This window comes from Serinus canaria, chromosome 20, assembly GCF_022539315.1.
Source record: "Serinus canaria isolate serCan28SL12 chromosome 20, serCan2020, whole genome shotgun sequence".
Taxonomy (NCBI): Eukaryota; Metazoa; Chordata; class Aves; order Passeriformes; family Fringillidae; genus Serinus; species Serinus canaria.
The window spans coordinates 6,127,237-6,147,594 of NC_066333.1; the positions used below are offsets into that span (position 1 = coordinate 6,127,237).

The 20,358-nt window shown below is 52.5% G+C and overlaps 1 protein-coding gene and 1 long non-coding RNA gene across 3 annotated transcripts; one reads left to right on the forward strand and one right to left on the reverse strand.

The window, feature by feature from the left end:
• Nucleotides 1-635: 635 nt before the first annotated feature.
• Nucleotides 636-18,970, reverse strand: PKIG (cAMP-dependent protein kinase inhibitor gamma). 2 transcript variants are annotated; one of them, XM_030233831.2, is made up of 4 exons: nucleotides 18,771-18,970; nucleotides 13,210-13,274; nucleotides 3,466-3,641; nucleotides 636-1,574 (listed from the first exon to the last, which is right to left on the reverse strand). In XM_030233831.2, exons 3-4 carry the CDS (start codon nucleotides 3,614-3,616, stop codon nucleotides 1,495-1,497), a joined length of 231 nt encoding a protein of 76 aa, XP_030089691.1. In that variant the 5' UTR covers nucleotides 3,617-3,641; nucleotides 13,210-13,274; nucleotides 18,771-18,970; the 3' UTR covers nucleotides 636-1,494. The 2 variants fall into 2 exon arrangements, with proteins under 2 accessions (XP_030089691.1, XP_009091224.1); XM_009092976.4 differs by having other exon boundaries at nucleotides 13,210-13,277.
• Nucleotides 2,810-3,459, forward strand: LOC127060292 (uncharacterized). The gene is made up of 4 exons (XR_007779178.1): nucleotides 2,810-2,847; nucleotides 2,922-2,963; nucleotides 3,124-3,209; nucleotides 3,248-3,459. It is a non-coding gene; the product is annotated as an uncharacterized LOC127060292 (long non-coding RNA).
• Nucleotides 18,971-20,358: the final 1,388 nt, after the last annotated feature.

Here is a 20,358-nt window from a genome sequence, read left to right on the forward strand (position 1 = left end):
AACTGTGCAGTCAGCCAGGTCCAGGAGCTCCCTGCTGCTTTGCCCCTGGGCACGGGAAGTGGGAGCAGGCTCTTGGCTACCACCCAGCCCAGGAGCCCTTTGGCAAAGCAGCAGCCAGGGCCCCTGCCTGGCTGCCAAATCCTCATTTCCTGTGGGGGCTGGAGCTGTGGACCCCTCTGTGCTCACCCCATGGCCATCACTTCTCCCTCTGTCTGGCAGCCACTTCTCTGCTGATTTATGACCTTGTTTAGACTGATAAATCTCAAACTTGTAACACTCAGTTCTTCTCCAGGCTGTCAGGAGATGATTTGTCATCAGTGGAGAGTTTCCCAGGTCAGCTCTGCCCTGTCCCTGTGCTGGTGGTCAGTCCCAGCCAGGCTGCTCCACTGGGATCAGTGAAACACCAGCAATGTTCCTGTAGCTCTGTGCTGCAGAGGGAAAACACCTCTTCCCACTGGAGTAAACCTGGGAAAGTGGGAGCAGACTTTTATAATCTGTGCCCAGCCACACCTGCCTCCATCTGTGTGCTGCAAACCCATGGGGTTTCACAGACCCAGATCCATGGGACTGGCACAGATCCCTGTGCCTCCCTAGGAAACCATCCTGCAGCTGAAAGCAAAACAAAGGAAGAAACATCCAGGCAGAAAAAAACACCTTCAGTACTTGAAGGCTGTGTCATTTATTCCAACAGCTTCTGTAGTTTTATCAAACAATCTTTAACACAAAACATGTCTCCTTAAAGACAGAAGGGTGTGAGATCCTACCAGAGATCATCTCAGCTAACAGCTTGCAAAGTTAAGCCTGAATGTCAACAGTCAAACCAGCAAAATGTTTCTCCCCTCCCCTTAAGAACATCTTGAAGTGTTCAAACCTGAAGAAAAAGATGCCTGTGGCTGGTGCTGCTGGGTCTCCAGGTGGGGTTCATCCCCACAGAGCTGTGCTTTGGTCCTTTCCTGATGCTAAGCAGCAGCAGCAGCACAGGTGAGTGGTGTTGCCATGAGGGCAGCAGGACAGGCTGGGTCCTTTCCCCACTGCCCACCCTGATGAGGGGCCATGTGGACAATCCAGAGGCCAGGTCTAAGATGCACATGAGGGTGAGGCTTAGAAAAACCAATAATCTAAATTTCTAGTCTATGGAAACAGAATAAATAATAGTCTAAATCTGCAAAGGAGGAAGGTACCTTGGACAGGAGAATCTGGTGTGTCTATTATTACTGAAACTGGTTTTCCCCTAAGAGAAAATTGCAGCTAAGGCATCTCGAGAATGGCTCATATCACTACAACCATGGCAGTGTTGCTCCAAACCATTAGGGATGGGGCCAGAAGTCTTTTGGAGGTGCCAATCCTTGCAAGTGCCTTGTGTCTCTCTACACAAGCACGGTTCCAGCAGAGGCATTTGCTGTTCAGGTTGGCTTTTGTCCACAGATTCAACAAATTCTTGTTTAATGTTCACAGCAAGGCCCTCCTCTTGCCCATCCCACACCCTTTTTGCTCTCATGGGGAGGGGCTGCTTTCCTGCCCCTTTGGTCTTGCTCCAGGGTCGTTGTCAGAAGAACTGGGATCTCTTTGGCTCTCTGCAGAAGGGAGGATTGGGAAGAAAGCACAGTTACACCTGCTGAACACACAAGCCATCAGTGATTGCTATAACTGATTTCATTCAGAGAGACAAAAGATTTTTACCTGAAGGCTCTATCACTCCCCTCCTGTGACCAGATACTTGGCCCCATCCATGGGAGGGTTCAAGGCCAGGCCAGGTCTAGTGGAAGTTGTCCCTGCCCAGTTGTCTTTAAGGTCCCTTCCAAGCCAAAGCATTTTCTGTGATTCTATGATTAAGAGTATTGGGTTCTCCCTCCACATTCCTGGAGTACAAACACTTCTCAACACGCCTGGCAATGCTGAGGGGGTGCCTCAAGGTAGGGATGTGCACTCACCCAACTTTCAAGTGCTCCAGAACTGTTTTCCTGACAGCCTGGCAGAGCCTGAGCTGCTCTGGTAAAGCAGCTCCAGTTTGTGCTTGCTAGGGACGGGTGGATGGACACATGCTGGCATGGTCATGCTGACAGAAGTACAGCTGGGGTAATGAATGTATTTAAAGTGTTTTTATAGTTACAGGTTGAAGGCCAGAGGATTAAGAAAGTAAGGGGAAAAACTGAGTTTCCCTTCTGCAATGACAGTCTGTGTTGTGCTGCTTATTAGTGAAATGAGAGTGGCAGCCTAGGACAGAGGATTCAAGCTCCCCACAGCCTGCTGGCCAGCAGACTCTGGGCAGGGTGATGCTGCTGCCACATTTGGGCTGAAGGAGGGGATTTGGAGATGGCTCCTGGTGTCAAAGTTATTTCTGTTGTTATTTGAACTATTTAAAGGTTGATTTTTTTTTTCAACTGACCAAAATAGAAAAAACAAACCACAGCCTGCCCAATGCATGAGTTTTATAAAGCCTAAGGTATAACTGATGTGTAACTTCTCTGGGAAAGGTCTTGGTCAGTGCATGCCTTGTTTAAGCACCAGGGAGCAAAGGGCCTGGGCTGGAGCATGCAGTGCCAGAAACCAGGGATCATTCTGCTCACTGCAAGCACCCCTGACCTGGAGAGTCTCCCACCACCTGAGCATGGAGGCACTGACTGAGGCAGTGAGGAATGAGATCTTCCTCCTGAGCATCAGCATGATGCTCCTGGAGACAGCTCATTTGTGCTGCCATTTTGGGCCTGCCCTCCCAGCCTGAGACAGGACCTGCTGGGCTCCCAGGTGTGTGTGTGTGTGTGTGTGTGTGTGTGTGAGCTCACCTGCACTGCTGGGCTCCCAGGTGTGTGTGTGTGAGCCCACCTGCACTGCTGGGCTCCCAGGTGTGTGTGTGAGCTCACCTGCACTGCTGGGCTCCCAGGTGTGTGTGTGTGAACTCACCTGCACTGCTGGGCTCCCAGGTGTGTGTGTGTGAGCTCACCTGCACTGCTGGGCTCCCAGGTGTGTGTGTGTGAGCCCACCTGCACTGCTGGGCTCCCTGGTGTGTGTGTGTGAGCCCACCTGCACTGCTGGGCTCCCTGGTGTGTGTGTGTGTGAGCCCACCTGCACTGCTGGGCTCCCAGGTGTGTGTGTGTGAGCCCACCTGCACTGCTGGGCTCCCAGGTGTGTGTGTGTGTGAGCCCACCTGCACTGCTGGGCTCCCAGGTGTGTGTGTGTGTGAGCTCACCTGCACTGCTGGGCTCCCAGGTGTGTGTGTGTGAGCCCACCTGCACTGCTGGGCTCCCAGGTGTGTGTGTGAGCTCACCTGCACTGCTGGGCTCCCAGGTGTGTGTGTGTGAGCTCACCTGCACTGCTGGGCTCCCAGGTGTGTGTGTGTGAGCTCACCTGCACTGCTGGGCTCCCAGGTGTGTGTGTGTGAGCTCACCTGCACTGCTGGGCTCCCAGGTGTGTGTGTGTGAGCTCACCTGCACTGCTGGGCTCCCAGGTGTGTGTGTGTGAGCTCACCTGCTCCCTCCACAGCGAGCTCCCCCATGCCCTGGCTCAGCTGGCGCATGCTGATGGTGGTCGCCTCTCTCTCGATGTCATGGACAGCGTTCCTCCGGCCAGCCCGGTCGCAGGAGATGAAGTCAGTGTAGGTGCTGGACTCTACCTCCATTGCATCTCTATTCACTTGCACAATGCTGTGGAGGAAGCACAGCTGTGAGGCCCAGGATGCTCCTACAGGTTAGGTTGTTCTGTGGGGTAATGTTACAGCATGAGAGAACAGTGCCTGTAACTGTGCTCCAGTTCCTCTGGCAGCAGGGTCTGAAATGTCAGATATCACCTCCCCCACGTGGGGCAATGTGTGGGGAAACCCACCACGCTGGGTGACCCACTGTGCCAGGTGAGGGCAGGTCTTGGCTTTTGTGTGCTTGAAATGGCTCCCAAGGTATTAGAAAGGGTCTTTTTTCTCAGCCCCAAACCAAAGAAGAAGTTGAGATTCCTCAGCTCTGCTTTTCAATGTTGTTTATTTTCTCTTATCTAATAAATTCTTTCTCTGACCTGATGAGATCTGTCTGGCAGGTTGGTTTGTGGCAGACTGACCACCCTTGGGGTGGTGTTGGCTTTTTATACTAAGAACTATGAGTCCTTTATTTACAATAATTTTCCAATACCTATCACCTCTGTTAGACAGTCTGTCTCTACTCTAAACCAAAAGTGTCACCATCCCAGCAGAAGATGGAGGACAAGAAGAAGGAGGACAGGACACACCTGTTGCCATCTTATTGCAGGGGTTCCATACTGCTGTCTCCTTACCCCAAATGTTTCACACTTTCCTTGGTGTTTTCTCATGGGCAGCTCCTCAGAGCACTGACTCTTTCTTCTTCACAAAGCAGCCAAGTGACTGCAGCTCCCTTCTCACCCAGCCACCCCACTCTTTTATAGCACTCTTCTTCTCATTGCTCACAGCTGTGACCTGTTAAAGTCAGGCCTGCTCCTAATCTTTGCTAATTGTCCCAGCTGCAACTCCTTAGGGGTGAGATTACTTTCTACACTATCTTTATTTTCTTATATTCTATCCCCCTACATGCACCCAGATTCCTCTATCTTGCTTCTTGAACCCCCATTCTAAATTCCTAAAATTCTACTTTTTCACCCTGTGACAAATTAACCATCTTTCTATTCAAACTCTTGTGGTTTGTAAATCTTCACACAAAGTTGGTAATTGTTTCCATGTAATATTGAAGGCACAGGTGGTTTTGACTCCATGCCAAGGTCTCTGAGCCCCTTGCCAGAGTTTGGAGTCATCCAGGGCAGCCAGAGGAATGTCCTGGTTTCTGACAGGCAGGAAGGTCCCATCCCAGAAGCCTGCCTTGTTCTGCCTTCCCCCTGCAAAGGCAGACACGGTGTTTGTCTCTCCTGGGAGTTTCCAGCCTTCTCCTTTGGACACACAAGGTCTCTGGCAGCAGCTTTTCCCTACAGGAAAAGCATTACAGAGAAAGCCCTGCTTCCTCCTCAAAGTGCCACGGGAGCTTTGAACCCAGGCCAAATTTGGCTCACTGCTTGGGGGATGGGGTGGTGATCCAACCTGAATTTGTAATGGGAAAGGATGGATACCCACTGGAAAGCTGGAGGAGCAGGGAGTATTTTATAGGTACAGGCTGGGAGCAATGCTGGCCTCCTCTGGCTGTTGGATGTCACTGAAGAAGTGTTGGGCTGAACTGCTGTGAGATAAACACTTTACCATGTGAAAATCAACCCTTCTGTGAGACATTTGGATCCCTTCTCTCCAGACTTGTGCCAGTGCCAAGTGCACAGCACGAAGAAAGGCCCGGAGCAGCCACTTGTCACATGCAAGCTCTGCTGTGAGCCAGCTCTGAGTGCAGCTGATGAATCCTTAAGTTGCTGGGTTTTCATTCTGGCTGCTGCTTTCCCTTGCCAGCACTTGCACAGCACACAGAGTGCAGGACCCTGGGATGGTGCTGTGGGCATCCTGGCTCCTGGGCACAGGGCTGGCAAGCACACAATGCCTCTGCACAGGAAACCTGGAGCTCTCAGCTCCTGCTCCTGTTTGGCACTTTGTTTGTTTTACTGAGTGGAATCAAGGAATTAATTGCTGTCTTATCAGTGCCTCTGATCACTGTGAAATGTGCCTCTAGCCCTGCTGATTGCTGGCAGTGCTTGGAGCAGGCCCCCATTAGAAACGCTCGTGTGCAGTGAAAACAAATTCATGCACATTTAATGCACATTCACTGCTTTTGTGCCTTGGAGTTAATGACCCACAGAGGAGTTTGCTCAGCTTCCTTTACAAACCCTGCTTGATATTGATTTCTCTGCCAGGGAGATCTTTGGCAGGTTCAGGCACCAGCCTGAACAGGAATCACACTCCTCACTTTACTGTTATGGCAGTAGAAAGGAGATGCAGATGAAGATGCAATAACTGGGATGAAAGAGGTTAGATTCTCTCTGTTCCTGAGCTGAGTAGGGTGCAGGAACCAAAAACCCACAGAAACCCAGCATGTTCTGGCAGCCCCAGGGACTCCTCTCCTAGAGGGGATGCCAGTCAGGGAGTGCTGGCCCCAGCTCACTGGTGGGAGCCCACCCAGATCTTGCAGGAGATCCTGTTTCCCCAAAGGTAACAATTCTTGTGAGCACCTGCCTCCTCTACAGACTTGGCATCCACCTAGCTCCTGGTAAATGAGCCCTGGGAAAAGCTGCATCCTTTGCCCCTGGAAGAGATGTCCCAGCTTAATCCTAAACACGGGGCTTATTATTATTCTTATTAGCAGTGCTGTGCCAATAACTGTACCCCCTCTCAGGGAAAAGGGATGGGATCCTGATCAAAGCAGAGAGCAGCCAGGGTGGAGCTCCGGCTCCCGACTCGGTGGCCGGGAGATGGCGCATGGGATTTATTTATTCCCGTGCCTGGGAGGGCTCCTGCCTTCGGCTCTCCGTGCAAAGAGCTGGAGACAGGCAGGTTTGACAGCGGAACTTTCATCTCTGAGCAATTCCTCCGGGATTTTCAAGGTGGGTGGCTCTCAAAACCCTTGCAGGCAGATCCCTCCCCGCTGGCAGAGAGATTCCAGCCTCCAGCTCCAGGAAGCTGTTGGGCTGAGAGGGTGATGGGAGCAGTTACCTCGATTGTGATAGGAAAACCTGACTTTTCAAACAGCATTTCCATACTTCCAGGCACAGAACCCACTGTTCTGTGGGCTTTCACTCAGTAACTGCTTTTAACATCTTTCAGGAGCTGCAAAGGAACTACCTTGCCTCTTGCCTGCACAGCTCAGTGGAACCTGAGCCTGTGTCACTGTGGGCAGTCACTCCGGGGTGGCAGGGGGTGCAAAGGGAGCTGCATCACCTGCTGGCTGCCCACCTTTGGTTTTTCATTCTCCCACGGACAGGAAGATGGGCCTGCTATTGCCAGGCATTGCAGGAATAATCCCATGGCACACACATACAGCCTGCAAAGGTTTCCAAGGCATTTCACAGAGGTGATTCAGCTTGTCCCCAGAGGGTCCTTTCCTGCCCTCCCTTTCCTCTCTGCTGCTGGTGGTAACAGAAACAGCCCCTGTGCCCTCAGCACAGCGTGCCAGCCCGCAGGGATGGGGCAGGGAAGCTGGGATCTGCTGCCTGTTGCACATCCCTCAAAAGTTTGCTGCTTGGAGGGAGGCAGTGTCCCCTCTGCCATGGGGACGTGGTGCTGCCTGTCCTGGGGCAGCTGGCCACAAGTGAAGAAGCCCCTCCCAAGCTGCCACTGACACCAGGTATGTCCCCAGAGCTGCCTCTGCTCCCGTGCCTGCATCTGCCAAGCCTGCTCTTTGGTTTGGACTTATTTTTCTGTGGTGTCTTGTGAGTACTAAAAATTCCGAGCTGTAATAGTCTTGGCTTTGCTGGTGGGGATCCAACCAGCAAAGCCAAGTGGTTTTGCTGTTGGATTGCAACTGGGCTTGCTGGCATTTTCCAGGGAAATCACCCAGCAGCTGACAGAGCAGCTGGCTCAGCCCTGGGGGCTGCAGCTAAAACAGCGCTACTCATTCTGGGGCTGAGTTTTGTTCATTTAGAAGGTGGGTGCTAAGAAATTAAAGGGTTAAATGTTTCCTCTGCCTTTTGGTAGAGTAAACAGTGCATTTCTTTTGGCTCAGCACCATGTCCCACTGGGCTCCACTGACAAGCCTGCATTTAATTCCTGTGTGCCCTTGTCTCTTTCTCAGCACTTCTCATCCTTCTCAGGATGTCAGGGATTGCAGCAAACTGTTCCTGCACACAGGGTCAGAGTGGCAGAGAAGTGACCTGGGCACACCTGGCAGCTCACCCTCAGCCCAGGGCTCTGCCCAAGCTCTGCCATCCCAGCAGTGTCCAGGACTGATCCCTGGCACTGGGTGGATGCTGCAGTCACACCCAGGCCTGACTCCAGTTTCAAGGAAACCCTTCACACGATCCTGCATCTGTCCCTTGTCTAGGTTTAACTTCTTATGCCTAGGAAGGGCTATTTTTGGGTGCTGGCTTTCAGCAGGCTGGGCCGAACTCAGCCATTCCCCCCTGCCTGCTGTGTGCCTCCTGCTCTGCCCCTCTCACCTTTCTCACCTTGTTCTCTGCACAATCCAGAGCCCTGAGGCAGCTCAGGCCCCTGCTGGGACATCCTTGTCCCTTGGGGCAGCCAGCACAGCCCTGCCCTCCGTGCTGTCCCTGGGACACCTGAGGCAGGGACAGGGACCCCCTGAGCCCTCCCTGTGCCTGCTGCAGGCAGTGCCCAGCTTCAGGAGCCTTGGCACAGTCCTGTTCTGAGATGCTGCAGCCCAGCTTTGGCCTCGTGCTGTCTATTGCCAGGGGCAGCTGGGACCAAGAGCTGCAGGTTTTGGTTGGAGATGGCTCCCACATCCCACAGCCCAGCCCAGGACATGCTCACCCTCCTGCTTGGTGGATTTAACCAGGGGATTTTCACCTCTTCCCACTGGCACCAATCCTGCTGGTTCCTGGGCTGTAAACCTGGCAAAGTGGGGACAGAGTTTTATAATCTGTGCCCAGTGGATTTAACACTCTCCAAACTTCTGGAGTTGTAAAGCTCCGAAGCTGAACAAAACCTTGCCGTGTTCCTGGGGGGAAATTCCAAAGTTCTGCTTGGGAACAGGGATCTGACCCCTTTTTCTGCTCAAGCATCACATCCCACCAGCAAGGCATGAAGCAGTGCAGACTCCTTGCAGCTCTGCTCATTGTGCAGTGCCCCTTGCCCTTTCATTCCAGGGTGCAGGGACTATTATTAGACCTCTCCTGCTGGGGCCGGATCCATAACAACAGCAAAACATACTCAACAGCCCTGCTGGGCTTTTAAAATATTTACAGTGTAGGATGGTTTACTAACGAGGGGGGCCTGGTAGAGCACAAAGAAGAAGGAAGCACGGGGATTTCTGTGCTCCCTGGGGGTTTGCTCTGAGGTTTCCTGCTGGGAGAGTCGCATCCAGCCAGGAGAAAAAAAATATCCCGTAGGGCTGAAGCCAGCTCTTGAGGTCAGGGGGTTTCCACCAACTGTCTGACAAGATCCAGCTGGAATTTCAGCAAATTTTCCACTGGGTCTTGTCTGGGAACATGCGTGAGGGGCTGTGCATCAGAGAGGAAGGGCTCTGTAATGGGGTTATTGGGGGATTTTGTGACTGTGCTTGTCATGTCTCATGATCCCCATGCACCAGAGCTCAGATCCATGGCCAGAAACTGAGCTGAAGATGCAGCTGAGGATGAAGATGCTCCAGTTGGCAGCCCAGTCTGGCTGCAACAAGCTGTGTAAGGCTGGTGACAGGGTCTGCACCAGACACAGAGCTGCCCTGCTTTCCTGCTGGCTCTGGGTGGTGGTGATGATGGGTCTCACTGGCCAGAACTGGTGTGCTCCACACTCCTGAGCTCTGACTCTCCTGGTTTGGAGAGAAAACAGGCAGGAGCAGCCTGATCTCCTACCAGGGCACATCCATCTCCTGTGCTCAGCAGCTTCTGTCTGGGCAGGAATAGCACAGAAAAGCCTCACCAGACTTGAGTGATAAAGAGACATCAAGCTGGGTCCAGCACATCTGTATTTATGGAAGGCTTTTGCTGTGGGATTCCTTGTAATAACTCTGCACCCTCAGGCTCTTACACTAAATATGATAAATTCAGCCAGGACATTCAGACATCACAGCTGCTCCAGCCACTGCAATGGCTTTGCAGGAACAGAGCTTCCAGCATTCTCCAGGACTTGCTGGAAAATTTTAATTCCTTCAGGAGGAGAGCAGATACAGCTGAGGTTCAGTGTCCACAAATAGATCCCTTCTTTTCATTTGGCCTGGTTTTACAGAATAAAGATCATTTAATGCCTGTAGAACTGATAACCAATTGCTAAGCCCCGTGTTTAAGATTAGGCTTAGACTGACTCCTCTGTGACTTCACAAACTTTGTATTTAGCTCTGCCAAGCTCCCCACACCCCTTCCCCTCCCTCCTGGCCTTCAGCACAGCCCCCCACTGCAGAGCCCTCACTGTCCCCAGGTACCTCCTGCTGTCCCACATCCTCACAGCCACTGCCTGCCTTCCCACTGACGTAAGAAATGGTCCAGCCAGATTTCAAAATCCCAGCCGAGCCTTGGCATGGGGTAGGGCGAGTCCTTGTGTGCTCTGCTCTGATCCCAGGGGAGAGGGGGAGCTTCAGGGAGGCAGGAGGGCAATCCTCAGCCCCAGTGACCTCCTGTTAGCATCAGGATATGTGGGTGATGGTGGGAGAGAGCTGCCTGTCCGTCCATCCATCCGTCCATCCATCCATCCATCCATCCATCCATCCATCCATCCATCCATCCATCCATCCATCCATCCATCCATCCATCCATCCATCCATCCACCCACCAGGAAGGCAGCCCAGTGCCCAGCTCTGGCCAAGCAGGGCTGCCAGCCTGCATCCCCATGCCTGCAGCAGGCAGTATCCCTCTGTCAGTCCCCCCAAGGCACAGGGGCTGAGAATCTGCTCCAAAAATCCTCCACCACGGGAAGAATCACTGTTTGATGGAGCCCCTCTGCTCCTCCCTCCCCTCACTACCAAGCTTTGATGCAGCTCAAGCCTCTTCTGTAGCTTCTAGCTAAGTTGATTAATGGAAATAATTGGTCTCTTTGTGCATCTGGAGACAGTTGCCGTGACAGCAGTTGTATTTTTGTTTTGTTCCCAGGTCGAGCTTGTTTTTCCCATCTCTCAGCCTCAAGGTGCTAATGAGTTTGGGCACTCTGGTTTAGCTCCCTCCAAAAGACACCCATGGCTCTGAGGGATGGGTGACAGTGAGAATAAGGCGTGCTGAGCCCCTGCAGGCCTTCAGGACATGGCAGGCTGGCTCCCTTTCTCCATTTTCACCCCCCAAGGCAGGCTTGGACTGGATGGACACAGAGCTGTGGCTTTTGCATGGCAGAGAGAAGAGAGCCAAATCCTCCCCCAGAGCAGCCATGAGCACCCCCAGGACCCTCTGTCCCCTGCAGGGACCCTCTCAAAGCTCTAAAGAGTCTGGGGCTATGAGTCCCTTCTCCATTACTTTTATTTTCTCACAATTTCTTTCTAATTTGCCTTTATGTGTCAATGTATTTTTACACAAACAGCTGTGTGCAAGATCTGCTCGTGCCTGAAGCTACAAAGCAGACAAGCCACAGGCCAGGGGCCCTTCAGCTGCAGGGCTCCCAGGGCTGCTGTGGCAGGCAGGTGCCAGGAACCCCCTCCCTGATATCACCCTGTCACACCCAGGCCCTGGGCTGAACTCCTGTGCAATGGGGATCCCCTTCAGGCTTGGCTTCCCTGCCTTCCTCCAGATTGCTCATGAAGAAAAGTCCCAGTTGGATTTCACCTCAAAGGTTGGAGAATCCCCAGCAGTGCCACAGCTCAGAAGAGCTGATCACACTGAGGCACCGACCTCTGAGTGACCATCACCTTCTAGAACCTCACCTGAATTCCTGGCCCAGGGCTGCTCGACCCCAGCACAAGCTCCCCAACACCTTGCAGGCTTCCCTGGGTAAGGAGGAGTCAGACAAGTGCTGAGGAGATGCAGCTGGGGCTCTCTTCTAGCCCATGAGAGAGGAAGGCAAAGCCACAGCAGCCTTTGGTGGTGTAGCTCTGTTTCTGGGTCGGGGGAGACCTTTCTACAAGGACAGAGGTAAGCGAGGATGAGTCCTTATTTTTCTGCCTAAAATGAAACAGAGCCATGCAGTCCAGCTCTTCTTTGTGATCTGAGGAGCTGAGCTCTGCTGCTGTGGGAAAGCTGGGCTTGCATGACTGGGGAGGAGTTGTGAGGGCTCTATCTGGGCAGGTTTGGCTGCTGCTGCTGCTCGGGGAAGCTCTGCTCAGAGCAGGAGCTGAGAGCCACCTGCCTTGGCTCTGCCTCACTGAGGCTTGCACAATCCCACAGGAATCTGCATCCAGCATCCAAAGAGCCCTCCTGACTCAGAGCAGTGGAAGGGGCTGAGAGAAAGGCTGTGAAGCCTCCTGGGGTGCCCTGGCAGCTCCCAGGTGCCTAAAAATAACCAGAGCACCTCTTAAGAGTGTCAGTACAGAATGAAGCTGATTAGCAAAGCCAGGCTTAGCTCTGCTCCCTGGGGTTGGCTGCCCTGTGTGTCTGCTCCACTGCAAGGAAAGTCACTGCTGGGACCCCACCCTGGGTCAGGGCAGTGCTGGCTGTGAAGGGGGATGGGGGAGATGTCTCCTTGGTGGCTGGCATGGTGCCATTGGTGCTGTTCCCCCAGAAAAGGGAAGTGTTGGGGTTCAGAGCAGGCTGGCAGTGAGGGGTGGCTGAGGCTCCAGTGGCTCCATGGCTTCTGTTACCCAATGGAATCAGGAGTCCCTCTGGCTGTGCTGCCCTGCTGAGAGCCTTATCTGGGCAGGGAAAGCTCTGCAGGCCTGCACACCTCCTTTGCTGAAGATTTCTGTGATGGATTTCAGTTTCCTTATAGCTGTGTCAGGTGACAGCAGCTCCTGATCCCTCCTGCAGGCAGGGTAAATCTTTCTGCTCAGGGATGTGACATCCAAACCTGAGCTGAAGGGGTGCTGGAGATGCCCTGGGGATCACTGCCCTGGGGATGCTCAGCGATCACTGCCAGATGTAGTCTCAGAAAAGGGAAAGCTCCCAAGAAAATCAATTGCCAAGTATCTGGTGGGCTGCTGAGGTGCAGCCTGGGCACACAGGGTGTCTGCAGCACATTTGGGAAGGTGCTGGATGCAAGAGGATAACTGAGACCTGCAAGAGGAGGGATGTCTGTGTGCACCAGAGTCCTGAGCTCCTGCACTGCAGAGCTCACCCAAACCAGCCCTGGGAGCTCTGTGCACAGGTGAGACCACAGAGAGGACTTGGCATTTCTGCAGGAGCTGGGAAAGCTTTGGGGGGGTTCCCTGGATCTTGCTGGGCTGACTCCACATGCAGAGCAGAACTCACATCCTTACAGACAGGCAAACAACAATCCCCTGCAAAGCATCTGGGCAGCCTTTGGCAGGATTTGCACAGCACTGGCAGGGAGAGGCCACGGAGCACAACTGGCACTGGGGCTGCTTGGAGTCAGAGCTGCAACGTGCCTTGGTACAAGGACATGTGGATAATACAGCAGGAAAGTCATTATGGCAGAATTGTTGGTATTTATTTTTCCTCTTAGCAGCTTTCTAGCATCTAGTAATTCAGAATACAGAGGGAGGTCAAGTGACTCAATGCTACAGGAAGGAAAAAACTCATTTCTGTTTGCAATATTTCCCTGTGAATAAAAGCTTTATGAGCCATAGTGTGAGTCCCTACCTGATTTAGAGGACTTTCCTTCTGGACATGACTTCAAACACGCTTCATGCACAGCAGGACAACAGCTTCTGGGAAAGAAGAAGGAAAAAAAAGTAAGAAAACTTTATCTGTGCTTGTTTTGGGAAGCACAAAGCTCAGCTGCTCCTCCCACTCTCTGTGAGCAGGATAGCAGAGGGGTGGCAGGGCTCTGCCCAGCAGGCTCAGATGGAGCCTGGCTTGGTGGACACAGCAGCCCAGGGGCTGTGGGATGCTCTGTTCAAATGCACCTCCTCAGGAGGGTTTGTGCTAATAGACTTGGACTGTTGTGTCAAAGCACATGGAAAGTCCAGCACAGAGAAGTCCTCTTTGCTTTTGCTCCTTTCTTTGCCCTCCCACAGGTGCTGGGAGCACTGACACAGCTCATGTCCTGACCTGCACTGCAGGGACCAGCAGCTGCCTCCAGACTATAAATGAATATTGGTTTGCAGTTCTGCTGCCCTTTAAAGAAGTGAAACTCCCATATCAGCTTCTCTGAGGTGAAAGGGGAAGTTTAATCTGGTTCTGGTCGCTTTGCTGGGTCTGTGTCCAGCTCTTTGGGTCTCTGCTGTTTGTGCACAGCTGAGCCTCCTCCTGCTGTCCCCAGGCCCTGCTCAAAGACATTTCCTCTGTGGCCTCAACATCTGTGGGTGCTTTGCAATCCCCTGACCTGCAGAGCCCAGCCAACAGGACACTTGCTTATTTTAGCAGCTGTTTCAGCTTTTTGACTGTTTTGGAACATCATGGACTGTGTTTTTCCCTTTGTCCCAGGGATAAATGTTAGCAGAACAGAAATCAAGAGATGAGCCACTTAACCATATAAGCAGTAGCTCATCCAGCAATTCATCTGTCTGGTCCATCTGGGCTGAGTACCACTGTGACTGGAACTATCTCCCATCATTTTCCAAACTGGGACAGATCTACAGCCTTTCTCTTTATTTTTTTGACCCACTTTCAAAACTTTGTAGTTGGAGCTGACTACTTGCTGGCTCTGGCCCTGCTTCAAGGACAGGGCACTTGCTGCTTTTATGTGTCAGTTTGCCCATCTGTTAAATGGAGCTATTAATACTCCCTCCCCCTGTTAGATGCTTCAAATATTTTAAAGCACTTTCAGCTCTGCAGATGACAGGCTTGCAGAAGTGGAAAATGCTAATTATGATCATGACAGGAGCTAAACAAAGACACAGGGATTTAACAATAAACTTTTGTTAGTCTTAACCCCATTTATAGCCAAGTGCTTACTGGAAACACTGGACCGGAAAAGAAACAGCATTCCCACAACTCTGGGAATATGCATTGCCCTTTTTGGGCACCAAACAACCAAACAAAAGCAGGAAGGAAGAAACACAGCTTTGGAAATCCACAAGTCTTTTATTTTCCTCTGCCTTCCTGCTCTGGCTTGTGTGTTACACTGCCCAAACAGTTAAACCTCCAGCACTTCAGCACTGTTGCAAAATATCTCAAAACACGTGGGCCCCTGCCAAGAGAGGCTTAAAGTAAACTGGAGCAGCAATGATGCTCTGAAGTAGAAGTTAGCACTGAGCAGCCCTGTTTGTGATGGGACATGATGGGAAACGCCCATTTTCTCTCTCAAAACCAGCTGACTTTGGAGACCATAACTCTTTAGCAGCTGGTATTGGCTTTCCAACCCTGCAGGCCTGGCTCTACCTCAGTGTTCCTTCCCACAGCCTTTGCTTGGGCATCTGGAGTCTGCAGATTTGAAGCTCCATCCCCAAAGGCTCATCCTCTTCTGGCTCACTGGGTCCTGCTGCTCCCAGGCTGATGGGCAGAGCTCCAGAAGCCCCTCAGCACAAAGGCCAGGCTGTTTGGAACTTTAATGGTGGCACATGGATTGGTGCTCACCTAAGGATGGGCTACAGTGAATTGTTAAAGAACACTTTGTTTTGTAATTTTGTCCTGGAACACATCAAGGTACCATGGATAATTCTGAGACCCTAGAAGAAATATTCACTGGCTAGGTAAGCATCAATTGCCCATCAGAAATGAATTACAAGGACATCAGAATTATAGAATCATTTAGATTGAAAATGATATTTAAGGTCATCAAGTCCACCACTAAGGCATGTCCCTAAGTGTCACATCCACACCTCTTTCTAATATCTCCAGGGATAGTGACTTCACCACTTCCCTAGGCAGCCTATTTCAGTGTTTGACAACCCTTTTGGTGAGGAACTTTTTCCTAATATTCAACCTAAACTGTCCCTGGTGCAACTTAAGACCATTTTCTCTTGTCCAGTTCAATGTGCACGACTGCACATGTTTGAGGTTCAGATTCCCTCCACGGTCATCAGCTGTTGCCCAAAAGGAGCAAACACATGGAACAACCTTATTTCTCTCAGCATTGCTTCAAAATGAATGCATGCTTCAAAAAACCCACCCCAGAATGTTTTTTTGGCAGAATTCAAGACTATTCTACACAACAGCTGTTGTGGTGCTGCTTTGATCCAGAGAGGAAATCCTTCCTGGTTCCCAGCAAGGTGACAGCAGCAGAGAGAAGGTTGTTCTCGTGTCTCCTGGCTGCTGGGTAAACAACAGGCTGCATGCATGGCTGAGCAGGGCAGCAGCCTGGTCCTCCCAGAGCAGCCAGGCTGCCTCATTTAGTGCCCTGTCTCCAGCAGCAGCTGGCATCCTCGGCCTCAGACTTACAAGAAAACCTCTAATTGTAATGGAATGCTTTTCATAAGTCACTGATGACTCTGAACCAGGAGGTGTTACAATCCTTACAATGCAATATCCTCTTAATCATAGCCAGGATTGTTTTGTTACTGAGATAACTGCCTGATATCCATTAAAATACCTTCAGAGCTCTTTGCTCCACCGGTATCTCATGGCAATGAGCACAGATTAATTACACTTTGTGGGAACAGTAACTCCAGTAAAGTTGGTGACGCTCTGGTGGGGACATGTTTGGCTTATGACATCACTGCAAATATCAACAGAAATGGAATTTTGGTGCTGCCAGGGAGTTCCCCAGCAGGGTTTGTGACCAGCAATGGGCCTGCATGCAGGAGCTGTGCACAGAGCACCCGGCCCAGAGGGCTCTCCTGGGAGGGGAAGTGCTGGGGAACTTGCTGTGGAAACCAGAAATGAGTGGTGTAAAATACATATTCCCTTAGGCTCAAAGAGAGTGAGAGTTTTGAAGTGGGGCCCAGGGCAGTTCATATTCCAACTGCTGCTCTTCCTGCTTGTGCTGCAGGTTCCAGGCAAGGTCTGGAGAGATCTCAACCTCTCTAACTGCCACCATGAGGAGCTTGGGACAAGGCCATGAACACATGAACCTTCCCTTCTCCCTGGCTGCTGGCAAGCCTGGGGAGCAGCTTCCCTTATGACTTGTCTTTTTCTAGTCGTGAGCAAAAGACAACTAGAAGCAGTGGGCTTTTTCCCCTCTCATCCTCTCTGAAATGGGTGTTGTGATGGAAAACTTATTTTCCAGTTCAGTCCGCATAAACAGATTTGGTGACATTAAAGAAAAATGGTGTGGAGAAACAATTGGAATGTGAAAATAGGAATAATCAGAACAGGGTGACACAGGCAAACAAAAAACCAGGTTGAAGCTTCTGCTGTTCCTTATGGCTTTGTAGATTCACCCCCCATTCTGCCACAGACCTGTGTGAGCCCAGGGAAATGATCTGCTTTGTGTGAGACCCATGTAAAACAGGAATGATGCTGGGGCTTGGGTGCCCAGACAGGCTGGAGGCATTAATGCACAGTAGTGTGCTGCAGGAACTGCCTCTGAAATGTGGGAGATCAGGAAATGTTAGCAGCTTGGAAAACGTCTTCCATAGTTATTTTGGGGGACAAGGTTGTGTGCCTGTGGGTATTCCTCTGACTGGGATCAAAAGTACATTGATTTTTCTTTGGAATGAGAGGAAAAAGCAAAATTCCCCATCCTAGCTCATCATGAGCCTGTACACCCCTCAGAATCAGGTGCAGAAGTGCCAGGTGGTTGGAAGATGCACAGCTGTGAACATTCCTGGGTTTCATCTCCTCATGACCAAGCTGCCTGTGTACTGTAGATAATGGTCTCCAGTTCTCTGAGGCATTTGAGTCTACACTATGTGGAAAGTGTCCCCCAAAACGATGGCAAGGGGTGCTCACATCCCTGTGGAACTCTGAAGGACTCAATGCTGTGTTCTGTGCCCGAGGTACGTTAAGCTCTATCAATATATCCATGTTTATAAATGGCCATTTAACCTGCATCTGCATTATAAACAAATACAGCCATTGAGGATCTCTTCATGGATCCTTCTTTCCTAAACACCATTGCTCACAAGGGCTGAAAGGTGGCAGTTTCTTAGCTGGGTGGCCACACGTTAGCAGGGTGGCTCTTTCCAGCCAAGAGTCTCTGAAGCAAAGCACTGCCCCACACCAACCAAGCCAGGCACGCTGAGCAATCAGCCCAGAGCTCGAGGGGCTGTCACCCTCGAGGGGCTGTCACCATGGGAGAGTCTCAGCCACCCAATCAAGCCGTACCCACCCCACAAATGTCCCTTCACCCTCTCCCTGCAGCAGCATCCCTGCTGTGGCTGTCTGTGCTCACTGACCCCAGCCTGTCCTCCTCCCAGTTTGAGTCACCAGCACGGCCACCCAGGGCATTGCCTCTGGGTTCACAGCTATACTTGGCTCTTCATCTGCAGAACCATTCACCCCTTCCAAGCAGTGGGAAATTTCCCAAACACGCCTTTGGGGCCAAGGCATTACATGCATGTGAAAGCTCCCCACCGCGGCTCGCTACCAGCTGCTTAGGGGAATCCAGAGAGAGGAAAGACACACAGCTTCGAGGTGGAGGAATTTGCAAAGCCTCTTGAGAATACCACCACACAGCAGTTCTTTTTTTATCCCAAGTCTTTGCCTTTTCAAACATTTGCTTGGAAAGCCGGATGCCAGCAAGTCTCCGAGCCTGCTCCTGCTGCCACGCTCCCAAAGCTCTGCTGGTGCCCGCAGTTGCGAGGGGAGTCCCGAGCAGCCCCCCGGCTCCTGACATCCCGAGGGGTGGATTCCCTGACATCCCGAGGGACGGATTCCCTGATTCCTTCCCGACACGGACCCGGGTGCTTGTCCCATTCCCGTGCGAGCACAGAGCAGCCCCCGAGCTGGAAGGGATTCCCTCCGGCAAACCGCTCCGAACAACCGGACACATGCTGGAAATGAGGCCAGAAATCCCCACGGGAGTCACTGATCCACGGTGCTCTGTGATTTCTATGCTCTGAGCCTGCTCTCCCTGCTAGCCCTTGGCCGAACCGCGTTATTTCCCGAGCGGAGCAGCAGCCACCTCCCTGCCATCAGCCTGCGAGCGGCTTCTCCCTCCCGACAGCGGAAAAGCCGGGATGCAGCGCTGCCTTTTGAGCCCACGGTTTGCCGGCAGCAAACCCCTCGCTGCTCGCAGTCGGGTGGGTGAAAGTTCCCCGTATCTCCCAACAAACCCCGCTGGTGGCAGGGGAAGAGCTCCTGGCTGTCCTCCCGGCCAGGTGTCCCTGTCACCCCCCGCCAGCCCCTCGCCCTCCGCACGGCGAGCACAGCCCTACCTACAGCCCCGGCTCCCGGCGCTCCCGAGCCCCGCGGTCCCGCCGCCGAGGAAGGGATCGCGCTGGATTCCACCCTCCTGCCCTCTCTGCCCGCTGTGGCGAGCAGCCAAGCCGGCCAGGAGCCTCGCAGCCAGTTCCAGACTTGCAGTTTCCCTCTGCTGGGAGCTGCTAAATGAAGTTGCACTTGTGGGGCCAAGGGGCGTGTTCTCCTCCCCTCGAGTCAGTCCCTGCCTGCTGTAATCCAATGCTCTGCCCGATGATGTCAAGCAGCTCCCGCTCGGCTCCTACCTTACAGTCGGCAGGAGGGATCCGTTTCCTTTTCACAGAGATCTTTGTTTAGCTTCGGCTTGTAACCCCATCCCCCGGCAGCTGCCTGTGCCCGAGCATCGTCCCTGCGATGCTCAGCGCTGGGGCTTCTGCTGCCGGGCGCTCCCTCCTGCCTGCTGCTCCCCCAGGTTTCCCACCTGCATCCCACCCTTCATCCTCTCCACCAGGGCCTGGCCAGAGACACCATCACACCCCACGCAGCCTGAGCTATCCCACCAGGTGTAGCACGGTGAAGGTGCCTCCCAAGAAAAACCCAGCTTTGTGTTGTTTTGGAGTGCTTCTTGTTCCACTGCCTCCCATGGAGTAAAACCAGGAGTACTCCAGCCCATCTGCCCCTGAGTGCCAGCTGTATTTGGGGGTGAAGTGCAGAGCTGGCTGGTGACAGCACCTGGATTTAAGGGGGAAGGTGCAAAGGCAGTACCCCATTTAAAACACACACCTTTGTACCACCCTGCTGTGTGAAGCATGCCCTGGGAGCTCTCCGGGAGCTCGAGGTCTACAAAAGAAGTGGAAATTTTGGATGATCTTGGTACCACATGGACTGAGGAACGTCCTTTTACCTGGCATCACCTCCCCATGTCTCACCAGCCTTGCAGACCCCACCAGGTGGCAGAAACCAAACAATCAAAGTTGCAGTGTTCCTCTGGGCCTGAGCTCCTGGCCACCCCACCAGAGTGGAGGGAAGGTGTGTGAGCACACAGGAATCTGCACAGTGCTGCCTGCTCCTGCCTGAACACTGGCTGGGACAGGGCTCATCAGTGCTAACAGCTCTGCTGAGAGAGTCAAAGATTTGCTCCATCCCTGCCCTGAGAACACTCAGGTCCTTGCAACTCAGCTGGGGAGCACAAAGGGTGCTTGCCAAGGAATGGATCCAGCCCCCACTCGAGCTAGGTGAGTTTTTGTTTCAGGTTGCATGCAAAGTCAGTGGTGTGAGCCAGGAGCACTTTCCCAACTCACTGTCTCACTCAGCACCAGCCAGGCACAGAAGCTGCATCTCTGCATTCCTGCAGCTCTCCCATGACAGATGAGACCCAGAGCCACTCAGTGCCAGGTGAAAAGCATCAGCCTCTCCTCCCATCCCAGCACCACCCTGCACACTTGGACCTTTTCCACCTCTGCTGCCATCACCTCCAGCCAGATCTGTGTGTGGCCAAAAATGTGATGGTTTCTGTGAAAGATACCCACAGGATCAGAGGAAGAGATAAAAACACCAACAACAGCAGCAAGCAGCACAGGAAACACCCTGATGACAATACTGTGG